General features: G+C 38.6%; 1 protein-coding gene and 1 long non-coding RNA gene across 19 annotated transcripts in view; one reads left to right on the top strand and one right to left on the bottom strand.

Annotated features, from left to right (window-relative positions):
- SYT1 (synaptotagmin 1) overlaps positions 1 to 15989 on the top strand; it is a 672911-nt gene that overhangs the window by 537186 nt on the left and 119736 nt on the right. For 17 of the 18 annotated variants that reach the window (XM_059726116.1, XM_059726117.1, XM_019493983.2 and 14 more), the window contains 2 exons: positions 8290 to 8412; positions 13249 to 13416. In XM_059726116.1, the coding sequence (XP_059582099.1) occupies positions 8290 to 8412; positions 13249 to 13416 (291 nt within the window). The remainder of the gene's footprint in view (positions 1 to 8289; positions 8413 to 13248; positions 13417 to 15989) is intronic. The other variant, XM_019493951.2, reaches the window with a different exon arrangement.
- LOC132250034 (uncharacterized) overlaps positions 1 to 15989 on the bottom strand; it is a 45217-nt gene that overhangs the window by 12410 nt on the left and 16818 nt on the right. The window lies entirely within an intron of this gene.

Genomic DNA, 15989 nt, shown 5'->3' on the forward strand with positions numbered 1-15989 from the left:
CAGTGAGCAGTATCTTCTCTCACAATCTTTCTTCTAAACCAGACTCCTCAAGCACAATTTTCTTCTCCAGTGATAGACTGCTTTCTTGGTATCCAGTGTACCATTTCCCACTCTGCCTTGTGCACATGCCCTGTCTATAAGTTATTGGCTCACCTTATTATCACACTAACCCACACCTAGTATAGCAGGAGGGGATACAGGGTCTAAGTGCAGAAAAGTAACCAGTGCCATTATATGCCAGCAGAGCAAGATCCAGAACATGCTGATAAAGTATATTCTGATTATGTATACAGATTCTATCAAGCACTGCCAATGTATTCATAAAATGTCTATCTTTTTAACTATGGCTTTGGCATTACAAAATTCGGCACAGAGAGACACAGAACTTCTGTTAGGACAACAGCGGCACAAAAAAACAAACAGGCAAATACTGAAATTAATAAACCAAGGAGAAAAACTGAAAGTGCAAGTATATCAGAAAGCTGACAACATTTTGCTCTTTGAAAAACTGAACTAAACACTGCTTATAACAAGCCTGAAAAGCAAAATATTATAGGAGACAAGTAATGGCAAATGGGCCGCTATTCCTCTGGGTTACTGGATTAAATTCAGTTCTTTACTATCAACTAATTGCGGCTCCATGTTCAGGTAGAATCATGGCGGTTCAGTCCAGTTGTGTTGAGTGAGTTTGGATTGATAAGACTCTCTGAAAAGTGTGAAAACAACATCTTTGTAATGTCCTAAATATGAAGATTAACATCTGTATTCCCCAGTGTTCTCCACCAAACTTCTTGCATAAGCCATAAAAGCAATGCATTTCTATGGTACTCCAGCAACCTATGGCCCTTTCAAACAAAAGCTGCAAGCAACACAATGTGAATGCTTTGTCTCCTCCTAGCCTCCCTCTCTTCCACTCAGTTCCTCACAAACACAGCAGAGGAGTTTGCTTTGAAAACTTATGAAATAGTTTTAATCTACATTCAACATCTTTATTTTAAAATAATTCATGTTATTACTTTTATTGCTGCCTCTTTATTGCTGATCTTAATTTATAATTTATACTTTTTAAAATCTTATTTGCTTCATTATATCAGTTCGTGTAATGGCTTTAGAAAAAGGTGGAAACTAGTTCCCAAGTTATTCTGGAAGCCAGATCCTGAGCCCTTTCTTCAAGACCAAATTCTTGGCCTTAAATGGTAGCTGGGGAGCCTTCTCGTCCTCATCCTGTTCACATAAAGCTTGGACTACAGTGGCTTATTCTTTGCTACACAGGGCCAATTTTTCCTCTCTCTTTCACGTCAAAGTCCTCCAGGGCAGACTGGTGTCCCAAAAGCTGCCAGGAAGAAGCCAGATGATTGTTCCTTCCTCCTCCTGCATTACAGACTGGCCAGTAGAAGTGGCCTGTCTAGTGAGGAAAAGGATGTAATACCCAAGCCCCCTCTGAACACTGGGAAGTGTTCACAGAAGCTGTTTACTTTCTGATGCTCTCGGGAATGGTGCAGTGTCGTTCCACCCCTTCATAAGGACACAGTGCCTAAAACCTGCTCTCAGGCTTTCAGCTTTTACTCTGAAAAGCACTAAAGATACTAAAGTGGTGAAACTGTCTGAGTATGAGCATGTTGATGGCAAAGCCACCGATAGGCAACTTCTGTGTAAATAGATTTGGCTTTAAACTCTCTGAAATATTCTGCTTTTAGTCTGATCCAAAGCAAGGTAAAATCCCTTTTATCCATTTTTGAATTTTGGAGACTGGAAAGTCAAAATTTCTATCCACTTTCTGGTTATTAAGTAAGCTGCAGCAAAGAAAGGCAGGCATTTGAACTCTCAGAAAAAAGGAGTATATCATTTGCTGTATTGGCTACATGGGCTTGAGCTCTGGTTCTTTCTGTGTCTATAACTGAGATGGTACCAAATTATTGTTGTCGGAAAAAATCTAGGGTTTTTTTTTTCATTTTTAGGATCTTATCTGAGTTCTAACTGAATTCTTATGTTTCCCTGCTAACTCAGACTTGCAAAAAAACTACTTCTGTCTTTACAACTTGATGAGATTCACACTGTAGCCTGAAACCCAAGGGTATGACACACCAAAATGGAAAATGAGTTCCAGATTAAAGGGCCATTCACTGTGGGGTTCTGTCTACTGTTGGCTATTTTAAGAGTATTCCCACTACCATGGCTGAACTGGTTATAGTACCAGTGGGAGCTGCTTGCAATACTTATCTAGTACAGATATGGCTTGAGAAACCTGCTTCCTCCTCCCAGATGATAAAGAATGTCAACAGTTGCTATGGATTGGTGATCTCTTGGGGAGCTAGAGTCAATGCTACATATAGCTTTATAGATCAAAGTAAACATTTAGAATTACAGAATAGCAGCAACAGTTTGTTTCAGCATAGTATGAATTTCAAAGTACAACTAAGACTATTTAGATATTGTTAAGCACTGCCATTTTTTCCTTTAAAAAAACTAGGAAATGAGTAAATTAAAAAATAGGAACAAAATCAGCTTTAAAGTATACTAAGTGAATTTTTTGGTGGTCCCATTCTGCAGTTCACAGCATGGACTTTTCTCTTTTCCCCTCCTCTGCCCCCTCTCCCTCTCTTTCTCTCTCTCCTGCAACTGAGCCAAAAGGGAAAAAACAATTTTGTCTGATTTTTCTCTTGATGTCAGCCTGAGACCCCCCTGCCTTATAACATTGGCTATGCTTATATTAATTGCTTTGCAAAATGAAATTGAATGTGGTGATAAATATTGGTTATAGCAATTAATTTAGATTATCATAATCAATTTCAGCAAACCTATACCAGATAAAAGTACAAGGAATTGCTTAAGGGAATCTCTCAGCACTGCTAGAATGGTGCTCTAGTACAGTGTCTTCCAGAAGTCACACCACATTCCCACAGCACCAAAGGTGGCCATATGTCAGGCTATTAAACAGTAGCCCAAATGAGCCTCTGAAATTTCATGAAACACTTCAAAGGCCTTGTCTGGCCTCAAAAACAGAATACTTTGAATAAACTGGCTGTCCATTTAAAAGCTGGGCAGTCATGTCAAAGCATCCCATGCTGGACACAGTGGGTTCTTGTTCATTCTGTACATCAGTGTGGCCCCCTGCTGATACTGAACACCAACAGCCTTGCAGCAGTAATAGGCAAAGTAGATTTCACAGTGGCCAAAGCCTGGTTCAGCCATTGGAAACCCAGAAGCAACATGGTTTTTAAATTAATTCATGGAGAGAAAGCAGATGCTGGAAGAATAAAATTTTGCCTTTCCTTCCAAAGGATGCTGATAGAGGATAATATTACCGTTGCCAGATAAGGTCATTTGGATGTGCAATAGGATATTGGCCAGTTATTTTTAAGGGTTTTTTTATCTTTATGGGATAAAAATACTAAAGATCAGGTCATAGTTGTGTTGTTATCGAATGTGTGTGGTGCTGATAAGAGCTGTGCTTTCAGTATTGGGAATCCAGCCATTCCTCAGTATTTTCACTAGTCATGAAGTCTGCCTGTGGAGCCTGGCAACAGCAGTTCTGGATGACCACAATTCAGTTTGGCTTAAAAAAAAATAAAGGAGGTATCTCAAGCTTGGTCAGCAGCAGGATAAAAAATTGCCCTTATGATAAACCACATTGTTGAACACAGGGCAAAACTCACTTGCTGTACAAGAAGAAAATTGTTTTCCACCCTGCAAACTCAACAAGCTCAGCACAACCCTGAGGCTAAGGCATCATTCAGATGTTAAAAACCCATCTTCTTCACTATTTGAACAAAAAAGAGTGATTGATGAGATAGATTTGGCTAAAACTCAAGACTGCAGTGGACATTGCTTGGCAGGTAGATTTACAGGCTGCATGCTTTTTTATGGCCTGAAGTGCTTTCACAATTGCTTTTTGTTAACTGTTTTCTAAAGGGTTTGTGGAGTGCTTGGAGAACCATTCTAAAACCATTCTGAAGACACTGTCAGCAAAGAAATTATTCTACAGATTGGAAGGATGTAGTCTACTTGAAGTCCATGCTTGGGTTACTTAGAAAATTGTAGAGTTGGGAAGTGCAATACTGTACTATAAGATAATTGAGAACATAATTGTAAGATGGAGGTCCTTCCCACATGACTCCTTCCTCTCTCTTTCAGTATAGAAGATGAAGGAGTATGCTATCTGAATCACTGTTTTCCCATTTTGTGACTCTCTCTAAGCTACTAGTGGATAGAGCCACACATGGCCATGCAGGATTATTCAGAGGGTGCTGCCTCTGTGATGGAAAATTCAAAACTATGCTCTGTGAGGTAAACCCAACAGACTTGTGATCCTAGCACAGGTTTTTTTTCTGCACTGAGGGCCTTACAAAAGATGAGAAAAAATAGAGAAAGAACCCTTTACTTAAAATAACTCTGAAGGAAATAAAAGACTACAAATCCATGCTTAATTGCAGGATGGAAATTAAAGGATAAAACAGCAGATTGGAACTCTCTCTCCTCCTCTTCTAACTTGAATCCTTGTAATTTGGGTCTCTGCTTTGTACAAACCAATAAATAATAGATCTTAAGTGTTGAAAACTAGAATAGCAAACATTAACTGACATGCGCAGCATTGGCTAGAACTAATTGTAGTGTTCATTCAGATATATCTTAAATGACACATATCTTAAAATAGTCTTTGTAATTGTCAGCCTACCACGACATATACAAGATGTACATTGTGCCTGTGTGAGGTACTAAGTGAAATCTTTTCCATTTACTGATTTTTGTATGACATCAACATGCAACTTCACATCATTTACAGTACGTTTACACTACTTTGCATAGCCATGCATGTAATTTACATGCATGTAAAGATATAAAATATATATAGGTATGTGCGCTCAGCACGATATAAAAATGTTTTGCTGTTGTGGGTTTATAGGCACTTTCCTCAGAAGTAAGAAAGTTTCATGAGTGAAATACAGTCATTTCAAATTAGGGCAAAGAGATTATTTGTATAATGCCATATCATAATTTTTTTTTTTTGGCTGCATATTTTACACAGAACCTGTTAAAAAAATTTTCATGGACTTCAAAGAATTATTGGTAGAGAAATGTTTCATATCTCTCTACCTGTAAACCAAAGCTGCTATGAAATCAATTTTACAAGTGGAAGAAAAATTTTAATTAAAAACATTTGAATGCTTCTAAAAACAATTCACTGTGGTTTTTTTATTGATTGTAACATTGCAACTTTCAGATCAAATATCTTGTGATATACTATGCCTATAAACCGAGGGTCAGAGCACAGTTCCTTTAAATAGTCATGTTCCAAAAAGTCTCAACATAAAACGAAAAATCCCTCGGTGATGCTTCAAGTACTTTGAAGAAACCTGGTTCTTCCCCCCTTGTAGAACAGTAGATGTTTTAGAGAAGAGAAGTCTCTGTGTCTTTTTTGACCCAGCTTCTATTTAAGCACTGGCCTCTGATTTGAAAGCAAATGTCTTTCTTAAAGATAAAAACTATTCTATGCAGACTGCTTTTGTAACATCTGTTCCCTCTCCCCTCACACTCCCACCCCCACTCTTCTTCTCTTGACCCTAGCAATATCAGCTTGTTCAATCCTGTTCTCTAAGTTCCACAGGACTCCTGCATTTCTGTCCAAGATCAGAAAGGACAAGCTAACTTCTCAGTAGAGACAAGTAATGTGGAACCTTTTCTGCCTTTACTGGCAAGCAATTTCACCTCCAGATTGCCTCCAGTGGTGAATTAGGAAGTGGGTTCAAGAAACGCAGTGGGCTCTACATACACTTGAAAGCACTATGCAAAAGCAATATGTTACCCTTTTGTTTTTTAGCTGTCTTAAAAGAACACTTAAAAGACACTTAAAAGAAACCCATTTAGTCACAGAGAGTGAGCTGTAGGAGCCACTAGCAGCTTGGGAATTAAGAAATTTTAAAAAATCTCATGCATTTAAACCAGTTTTAAAATGGCAAAATGAAGTATTTTCATTGGGGAAAATAGTCTACCCTCTTTCGGTCTCTTTAGGATTATTGATTTGACTTTATAGATGATTTTAACCCAGTATTAACCTTTTTCCTCATTCCAGTACACAGTAATTTATGTTCTGAATAAAATAGACCAAATCATAAATTGGCTTCCATCATTCACTAATAGAATTTGTATCTGTAACTCTGGGCCAGATTCCCAGCTTGCATAAATCAATATTATTCCATTGATTTTAATGGAGCTATACCAATTTATACTAGTTGAGAATCTAGTCCATAAATGGTAAATTTTAAAAAGATTATTATATTGAAGAAAAAATTACCTTGTACTGTACACTTCAGAGTCTAGCCTTTTACTTTTCAACTGATTTTTTTTTTTTTTAATAAAAGTTATACTTCCTTCTTCTCTTATATTTGTCTTTAATATTCTGTCAGGAGGTTAATCCCTTTGCAGCTGTTACATTTTTGGCAGCCAATGCAAAATGTGTAGGTATAGCCAATTCTGGCCTTTGATCACTTCCTTTTCCATGGCTCTAATGTAAAGATGCAGCAGAAATTTATGTCTTCTCAATTAAAGTGGACTAATGTTAAACATCTGGGCTGTCTATACACATGTTCGGGGGGGGGTGCATTTTAAATAGAGCAGATCTGAGAGGAACTCTAATTAAAGCACCTGGAGTGCCTCATGTATCAGTGTCCCTGCACTTCAAAATGGCAGCAGGGGTGCTTTAGCTAAATTTAAGCACATCGGAGCAGCCTCCACATTCATGTATAGGCACTCCTGGTGACATGACTCAAAAAATAAAATAAAAATTGGTTCCCATGCTGTGCTATACTGTCTGTTCATTTTAAGTGAGAAATAAATTTCTTTTAAAATAATAAAAGCTTTATAATGAAAATTGCTTCTGTGCTGATAAGATTCATATACCTAACTATATATATTCATATAATCTACTAGAACACACCCTGACCAGTACATAGAAAGTAAACTGCTGATTAAAGTTGTTTTTGAATAAGCAGTCCAGATAAGCATTCAGGCCAAGTACAGACATTACACTTTTACCAGTGTAAGTGATCAGAAACTAATCTAACCCATAACAGAACAGAAGTCTGGCACACATAGACTGACTTAAAAATGGCAGAACCCAATCTAACATTGCCTCCCCCTTCCCACAAAGGGCAGATGTGTGTTCTGTTCACTACCAATCTAAGCTACACCGCTTACAGGAAACAGCGTAACTTAGATCAATTCCACTTCAGGTATTTTGAATGATTGTACCTAGCCTCAATGTTAATTTTTTCCCCTTGTGCTCTCAGTGTTATTTTCACACTTTCAAGTTGGCCCTACTTATTTTATGTTACTATTTGGCTCAACATGTTTGGGGCCCAATTATGTAGTTCTTTCTCAGGTAAAAGTCTACTCAGGTAAGAACTATTTAATGGGACACCTTTTAATATGATTTAATAATTAAGTGAATTCATCTTCCAATAAAAATATTTCTGCTTTCTGGTACAGCACAGAATTATGGTTTCATACTATATTTTTCTCTTGTTCAAAACCTAAGATAATTGTGTCCTTTAAGAATAACAGTGAGGTTTTACGCTGAAGGTAGAAATACAAGTATGTCTTCCCAGCTGTACTCAAATCAATACACTTTTAAATCAGTTTGGTTCAGCCTAGCTTTACACTGAGAATGATTTAAAAAAGGGAAATGGGACTAGACTGGTCTTCTCTATGAACATGCATTTGCTAATGGCATGGTGATACCTTTGCTTTCATAATCATCCTAAATAAAAACATGTAAAATGTTTGGCATATCATTGTAGGAAGAATTCTCCCATAGTGCTATCTTCTTAATGGTAGTAATCCTGCAGAGAGACTTTGCTCTGTTGCAAACAAGTCACAGCATGCACATCTATATTTGACATTGCCAAGATCTCTCTAAGTTGAATGAATATGTGACCTTGACTATTTAAGATCATGTTTATCCACATTTGTCTCTATAAGAGACAGTTTCATTTGAAAAGTCGATTTTTAAATATGAAGTTGATGCCTACTTTGTATTTCCAGGTTTTATAACAGTTTTTGCTTGCAATGTCCTCAGAGGCTTTCTTCCTACTTTCATTGCTTGCTTGCTAACTAAAAATGTTTCCTTGCACAATCTGAATACTATAAATATATATGTAAAGAGCATATATGGATTTGTGCTATCATGCTTGCTTTAAATGGCTTTACAGTAGAATGGAGAACGCAGTGTCCATTTTGGTGTAATGCCAAAGAGCTACTCATTTTTATTATTGTTGCCTTTCTTTCCTGAAGGCTCTCAAGGATGATGATGCTGAGACTGGACTGACTGATGGGGAAGATAAAGAAGAACCCAAAGAAGTGGAGAAACTGGGGAAAATCCAATATTCTTTGGATTATGACTTCCAGAACAATCAGGTTTGGAATAAACAAACAACCTCTGATAATGTTTTTTTCTGTGTTAACAAGGGGAAATGGAATACTGTATTCATACCCAGTAGATATTTCTAAAAGTTTCCTAGTTAGGTTGGGTGAAAGGGAAAAGTGAGTCTGAAAACATATGAAGTAATTGCTCCTGCGTTGGTTTTCATTCAAAATGTATACTACACTTTCAGAGTATATCTTTGCCTCTTGCTTACTGAGCTAGGGAGTATCTTGCTGAAACATAGTGCTCTGCTCCATGCATCCTGCCTCCTGTACAGTTGAATTTATATAACAGTGCACCAAAGCTAATTAGCTCTGTTCTCAGGTAGAGTCAGAGGGTGGCTATACTACAGGGGCAGGAAAAATATGGTCTGTGGGCTGGATCCAGCCTGCCAGGCCATTCTATCTGGCCCACGGGGCCCCTAAAAAAAATTAGAAAATTAATATTTATGTGCTCCTGGCTGCCTGTCAAAGCTGACAGGAGCCAGGGGCAGTAGGACCCAGGGGGAGCCGGCAGGAGCCAGCAACAAGGCCAGCCCAGTCCCACTCCACTCCAAAGCCCTCTCCTACACCCACCCCAAAACCAGAAGCCTCTGCCTGCTGTGGCTTTCACTGCTTCCCTGCATACCTGCTCCAGCACCATGCTGCATTGCCAAACCATGGGAGCAAGGGAGAAAAAGAGAGTGTGTGTGTGGTGGGAGAGGCAGAGTGTGTGTGTGTGTGTGGTGGGAGAGGCAGAGTGTGTGTGTGTGTGTGTGTGTGTGTGTGTGTGTGCGCGCGCGCGCGCGCACAGTGAGGGAGGGAAGGGGAGAGAGAGTGTGTGTGTGTAGCGAGGGAGGCAGTGTGTGTGTGTGTGCGCGCGCGCGCACGTGTGTGCAGGGAGGGAGGGGGAGAGAGAGAGAGAGAGCGAGTGTGTGTTCATAGGGCAAGTCCCACAAGCACTCCCCACCATACACATGCACCCACACCCCCTCACACACCCCAGCCACCCTGCCCCTATACACAGCCCCCCACAAGCCCCATGCCAAAACTCGCTAAGTGATTCTCCAGCTGAAATAATTGCCCACCCCTACTGTACTACTTCCAACATGGAAGACAGCACAAGCTAGGCAGTGCAGCATATTTAAGCACAGTGCAGCCTGGAGTGGTACTGTTTCAATCACAATTCTCTCTAATTATTATTAATTATTTGCATTTTAGCAATAGCAATCACAATCAGCTCCCACTGTACTAGGGAGTCTTTATCTAGTTTTGCTCCCATCCCCCTCTATAGAAAGGATGCGGACAAGGCCAGTGGAGGCCAACAAAAATGGTTCAGGGGCTGGGACACATGACTTATGAGGAGAGGCTGAGGGAACCAGGTTTATTTAGCCTGCAGATGAGAAGACTAAAGTGAGATTTGATAGCAGCCTTTAACTACCTGAGGGGTGATTCCAAAGATGATGGAGCTAGACTGTTCTCAGTGGTGACAGATGACCAGGGATCCTGGTTTTCTCTGATTTAAAAAAATCCCCAATTTTTGGTTAAAAAAATTAAACCCAAATCCACATTTTTCCATGATTAAAATGAAACATTGCTATATATATATATATATATATATATATATATATATATATATATAGAGACATATATATTAGTGGTGTTTGATTTAAATGACAGAAGAATGTGGATTTGGATTTACTTTTTTTAACTGAAAATTGGGGATTTTTTTTAAATCAGAGAAAACCAGGATCCCTGCAGATGACAGAACAAGGAGCAATGGTCACAGGTTGCAGCAAGGGATGTTTAGGTTGGATATTAGGAAAAACTTTCTTACTAGGAGGGTGGTGAAGCACTGGAACAGGTTACCCAGAGAGGTGGCGGAATCTCTATCTTTGGAGGTTTTTAAGGCCCAGCTCAGCAAAGCCCTGGCTAGGATGATCTAGTTGGGGATGGTCTTGCATTGAGCAGGGGGTTGGACTAAATGACCTCCTGAGATCCCTTCCAACCCTAATGTTCTATGATTCTATGAATGTACACTGTAAGAGACTGTCACTGCTCCAAGGAACTTACAGCTTAAATAGAAAAGTGGGAGAGGAAATAGGTGAAGCAGTCATTCAAGATCTCATACCTGGTCAATGGAGCAGCTACAAGAAGTCTCCTGATCACTATACCCTCCTCCTCCTCCCACCCAGTCAAATGCTCTATCCATTGGCCCACACTACCTCTCTAATTACCTTCATTGCCAGTGTTTCTTTTTGCTTTTAACTCAGCCAAAATGTATGCTCTGCTAAAAAGTGAATCATTAATCTTTAAGAAAGATTTAAATAAGAGAACGCTACCCCCTAAAAATTCTGACGAGCAGAAATAATTCCTCCTTTCCTTCAATACCAGCCCCTAGAATTTGCAAAGGAACTGTACTTTTCAGCCACCCCCACTTATATGCACAAGCCCACACATGCATCAAAAAGACTGTGCTTCCTTAAGGCAGGGGACACCAAAAAATGTTTCAATTCTGAGCAAATCGTAGCTTTCATTTTAAAAGTGCCTTAGTCAGATCTTGAAGTCTCTATTTAGGGAAACAAATATATATTGCAGTTTTAGTCCCTGTGAGTTTGTAGTCTTCATTGGTACTGACTTCCATATTTACTCTGTGATTTATTTCCACTAATTTAAATTCAGAATCCCTTCAGATGCTTTTCATGGTATAAAATAAATTTGTTGCAGGAAGGACAGCTGAAAAAGTGAAGTAAACTTCCTGCATCAATGACAGAATATTTGCATAAGGCTATAATTTAGCATAATACACTATACTCTCCCAGTCTTTTCAACTAACTTTGAACCACCACTGCTTCAAAACAAAAGGCAGAAAGAATTCTGCAGTCTTTCAAGAGTGTATGAATAAAGGAGCTTTTCCTCAACTCCCAAAGTAAATACAAGTCATCTGCCCTATCATTCTTTACCTGACCACTCCTCATCAGCACAGTTTCTTGAAATCAGTAGGAAACCTTAAAATCTTCAAAGGGCAGAAGATCTAAAGGGGAAAAAAGAAAAGCTGCAAATCTTTTGTGATAAATAGTTTTGAGCTCCCATAGAAGATGAAAATAAACTTACTTTGTGAATTTTATTAAAGGAAATGTCATGTTGATTTTGAGAGTAAGATTTTCCAAAAGCAAACAGAATGTGATAGAAACCATTTATTTATTTCCCAACACCAAAGCTTTGATAGTGTGCAGTGTTTAATTAAGGTGCTAAATTGTATTTGTTGTGGATTCCTATTTTATTCTGCTGCCCTAACTCTACTGTTAAATTTCCCTGCTGAGCTCTGGTACTTCCTTGGGACTGGATGATGTGGTTGTATGCCAAGACAGCACAGTTGCATGGAGGAATAAACTAGAAACCCAATTACCATTCGGTATATTGCATTGGGTTAAAAATCGGGACAAGATAACCAAAATACTCTCTAGAGCATGGTGTTTCAGTTTTAGAGAGAGAGCTTTTAAAAGGGCAGTGAATTACTTTTCAACTCTTAAATAAAAGTCATAAGCTGTTTTTTTTATTCCTTGAGGTGAAAGATTTGACATAGATCCTGAGCCCAGCATTGTTTGTATGAACTATTCTGCACTTTAAAATAACAATGAGGGGGGAAAAAAAAGGAAAAGTCACATACAACTGAAAGAAAAAAATTGGTTCATGGAGCCTAAGGTGGGATGCACTTGGGTCACATGATGCTTTTAAAACAGGCAAAAATTAATCCCATTCTTAAGACTCTCTCTGAAGACAGTACTAGATTGCAGTTATTTTGGTTCCAATTTGTTGAGCTCGTATTTCTAATTGTATACAACTGGTCAAGGAAAGAAAAGAATTTCAAAGCACAGGACTGGGATGTAGAAAGACCTGGCTTTAGTTCCTAGTTTTGCCTTATGACCTTCATCAGTTCCCCTTCTCTAAAATGCGGGTGATGCTTTCTTTTTCCTAGCCTATGCCTGTTTTATCTGTTTAGTTAGTAAGTGCTTCACCATGTGAGTATCTCTTACCACAGATATGTACAATGTCTTGTACAAGACCCTAATTTGGTGTGGGTCTCTAATTACTATTCATCATGATGGTGAGTAGCTCAGAGCAGGCTTATTCAGCCATCTGGAAGCTGAGGATAAATTTTCAGAAGTGTCTGATTCCCATTTCAAAAGTGACATGCATTTAAGAGCTTAAATATCATTGATTTAAAGTGAGGCAGGCTTCTAAATTCCTAAGTCACTTTTGAAAGTATAACTATTGCATAAGCTATTAGTCAGAACTGAAAAAAAATTATCATTAGGAATGTAAACCCCATTTGTGCCCAGGGAAGTGAAGGTGAAATGTCAGGATAAGGGCAAGATCCATTTGTTTTCAACAAAACCTCCATCCTTATGCCAAAGATGTGGCACAGAGGGGTTGGTTTTAAATACAAGTTTCATAGTCAAAATTATGCATTCATGATTGTTTAACAATATATTTTCTATTCACAGCGCTCTGCATAGAAAAATAAGGTACAGGAGGCTATAGCAATTTGGAATTTATTTGATTGCAGTCTTAAAAAAAATGATTTTGTAGTTAGCTGCAATCAGCTGCCCTCTTTTCTGCTTTAAAAACAGCCTTCTTAGAGTCTGCATCTTCCTTAATTGGCTTTGTGAAGTCTATAGCCTGGCTTACCTTTCTGCATAGAGATTCCTGAGAGGATGGTAGGTTTATTTTTTAGGAGAACAAAACGGAAAAAAAAGACAGAAAAAATGACATTTTTGAATAGATAAATCTTTCCATAAGCATCTGTTTAATATTCCATTCTGCTGTTTCTCTCTCTCTCTGTTTCAGCTTCTGGTAGGGATTATTCAAGCAGCTGAGCTGCCCGCATTAGATATGGGTGGTACATCTGATCCATACGTGAAAGTTTTCCTGCTGCCTGATAAGAAGAAGAAATATGAAACTAAAGTCCACAGAAAGACCCTTAACCCTGTCTTCAATGAGCAATTTACATTCAAGGTAGTCTTTTGCTAATTACTTAAAACTTTTTTGTTGTTGCGTCTTATATATACTAAAGGTTCATCTCATGCTTAGCTGCAGAATGGCACATCTTAGTTAATTGGTGACCTGTGACACAGAAGATTTTTCTGCTGCAGAAACCTTTGAGATTCAGTTTTATGATGAAAGCTGTAATCACAGTGGGCCACATCCTCAGTAGGCATAAATAGGCAGAGCTTGATTGTAATCAATGAAGCTAGGCCTATTTCTGGCAACTGGAGATCTGGCCTGTGTTTGAGAGTTGGAGATTATTTTGAAGAGTAACAACAGAGGGTGACATTTGGACAAAGGTATGAATATGAATTTCACCAGCATTTTCTTAAAAACATATTTTGTCTGATTTATGTATTTCAGTAAACTATTCCTTTTTCTCTCCAAAATAAATTGAAGTACAAGAAAGGCAAATGGATGAATAGAACAAGTGAAAGATCAGTCTTGTTGGGTTTGCCCATAATCTGACATAACAATCCTTTACCATACTACTGTACATATGAAAAGAAATCAAAACTGTAGTTTGCGTTATGAACAACATTAAGTAAATTTAGTTAAGGCCTGAATTTTAAATTTCAGGCAGCTGTATTAGTGGCATGTTTCTAATCAACCTAATCTGCAGTTATAGGGAATAGAGAAATTCTATTAAACATATTTCAAAGATTTTTTCCAATACACATCTCACTTCTGTTACTTTAGGCCTTTCCCTCTATATGCTCTGTCTTACAATGACAGCTGTAGATTGAAAACAAGAACAGTAAAAAAAAACTCAGGCTATGTAATCACTCAGTGAGGAAGATATCCCCAAAGGTCACAGCCACTACTGCATACCTAAGTCTATTTTTCCCTTGAAGATGTTCATAAAAATAATCCTTTTTGGGGTATTTCTTTACTGAGCTTTCCTACGAGAGCATTTAAAGGGAACCAGAGCTATAAATGACAGATTCCAGTGTAACGCGCAAGAGAAAGGATACATCAAATGATATTGTCATCTAACAGGAAGACACTTACTCATAGGCAGATAAGGGCTACTTGTTCTAAGTCACATCTTAAATACTGACATTTAAAGAATGAGAGAAGAATGTGTCCTTTGCCTAGCAAGCAGTGACTGAGAGATTTAGGTGCATCCCAATATGATGCTGATAATGGACTGAATCCTGAAATTTTACTCAAGCAAAACTGATGGAGGTTTTGCCTGAATAAGGACTGCAAATGCAGGTTCAGTGACAAAGTTGCTTTACTCTAAACAACATCAGTAGTTTCTGTCTGCATGGCTGCATACGTGCATTGCTTTGGGGTAGGTCAACAAAACATTATTTTATCTCAATTTCACTGCTTTGAGGGATAAAAATAACAGCTGGGCCTTGAGATAACAGTTCCTTGAAAGATTATAGATTTTCAAATTAACATATTTGTGGTCATAAATATTAAGAGGCAAAATTAAATGGTATTGTCAAGAATTTCACCTATAAATTTACAACTTGCTCAGAACTCATGAAAACTTGAATCCACTTGAACAGAATTAATTTTGTTAGTATCTGCAGCTAAAGTGCTGCTGAAATAAAAGTGTTTCCCCAGCGAGAAACTTCAGATAAAGAATTTCTTTGTGAGCGTGGGTGTTGAAATCTTTTATGAAGAGAAAAATATCTGTAATTTCTGTGTGTTCTCAAAGCAAGAGGTTCACTTCAATGTCTCTATCTTAATGCCCATGTTAATTGTACCCTTTGAGAAAATTCTGGCTCCACAGTGTTCAGTGGGAGCTCTGCTACTGCCTTCAGGAGAGCCAGGACTTCAGCTTTTGTACTACACATGAGGAAGGGACCTGGAGCTAAGTCGAGGGCTGGCAGTGCACAAAAGAAAAAAAATGGAAAATGAGATTTATGACAACATGATGAGTTTGCCAGATACAACCATTGTCTTGGAGGGTACCGGGAGAAAGGGATGAATGCCAGAAATGCAGTTTATCTAGGTCAATCTTTAAGTAACACATCTAGGAACTGTCTGGCAAAAAACTTGACCAATGCAGATCATCCTTCTATAATTGTTTCCATCTGATGTGTGACTGATATTTCAGCCTTCTGTTCATGACCCCTGAGGGCTACCCTCAGTGGTACCCTTTATACACACAGGCTTAGTCTGCACTATGTATCTGCTATCAAAATAGCTACCATGATAGAACCCACAGGTGTAGACACAGCTCTGCAGCAGAAGATTTTCTGCCACCAGAGAAAGCAGCTCCCTTGAATGACTGAAGCTCTGCTGAAAGAGGCCTTCTCCAACTCTTCTCCAGCTGCAAAGGCTACAGGAGAGTTAACCTTTTTATATCATTAACAAATGTAGCTATGCCAACAGAACTTTGTAACATAGGCAAGGCCATGGTTAACCTAGTCTCAGCAGAAAAACTGAGACCATTGTGCCACCCATATGGGAAGACTAAGGTTAGGAGGAAGAGAATGTTGCCCCCTTACTAGCCCAGACATTAGGACCCCCAAACCCACTCCTCCCTTCTTTGGATATCTTGTCCTAATCCACTTTCAAATCCA

The sequence above is a fragment of the Alligator mississippiensis genome, chromosome 4 (genome assembly GCF_030867095.1).
Source record: "Alligator mississippiensis isolate rAllMis1 chromosome 4, rAllMis1, whole genome shotgun sequence".
NCBI classification, from domain to species: domain Eukaryota; kingdom Metazoa; phylum Chordata; order Crocodylia; family Alligatoridae; genus Alligator; species Alligator mississippiensis.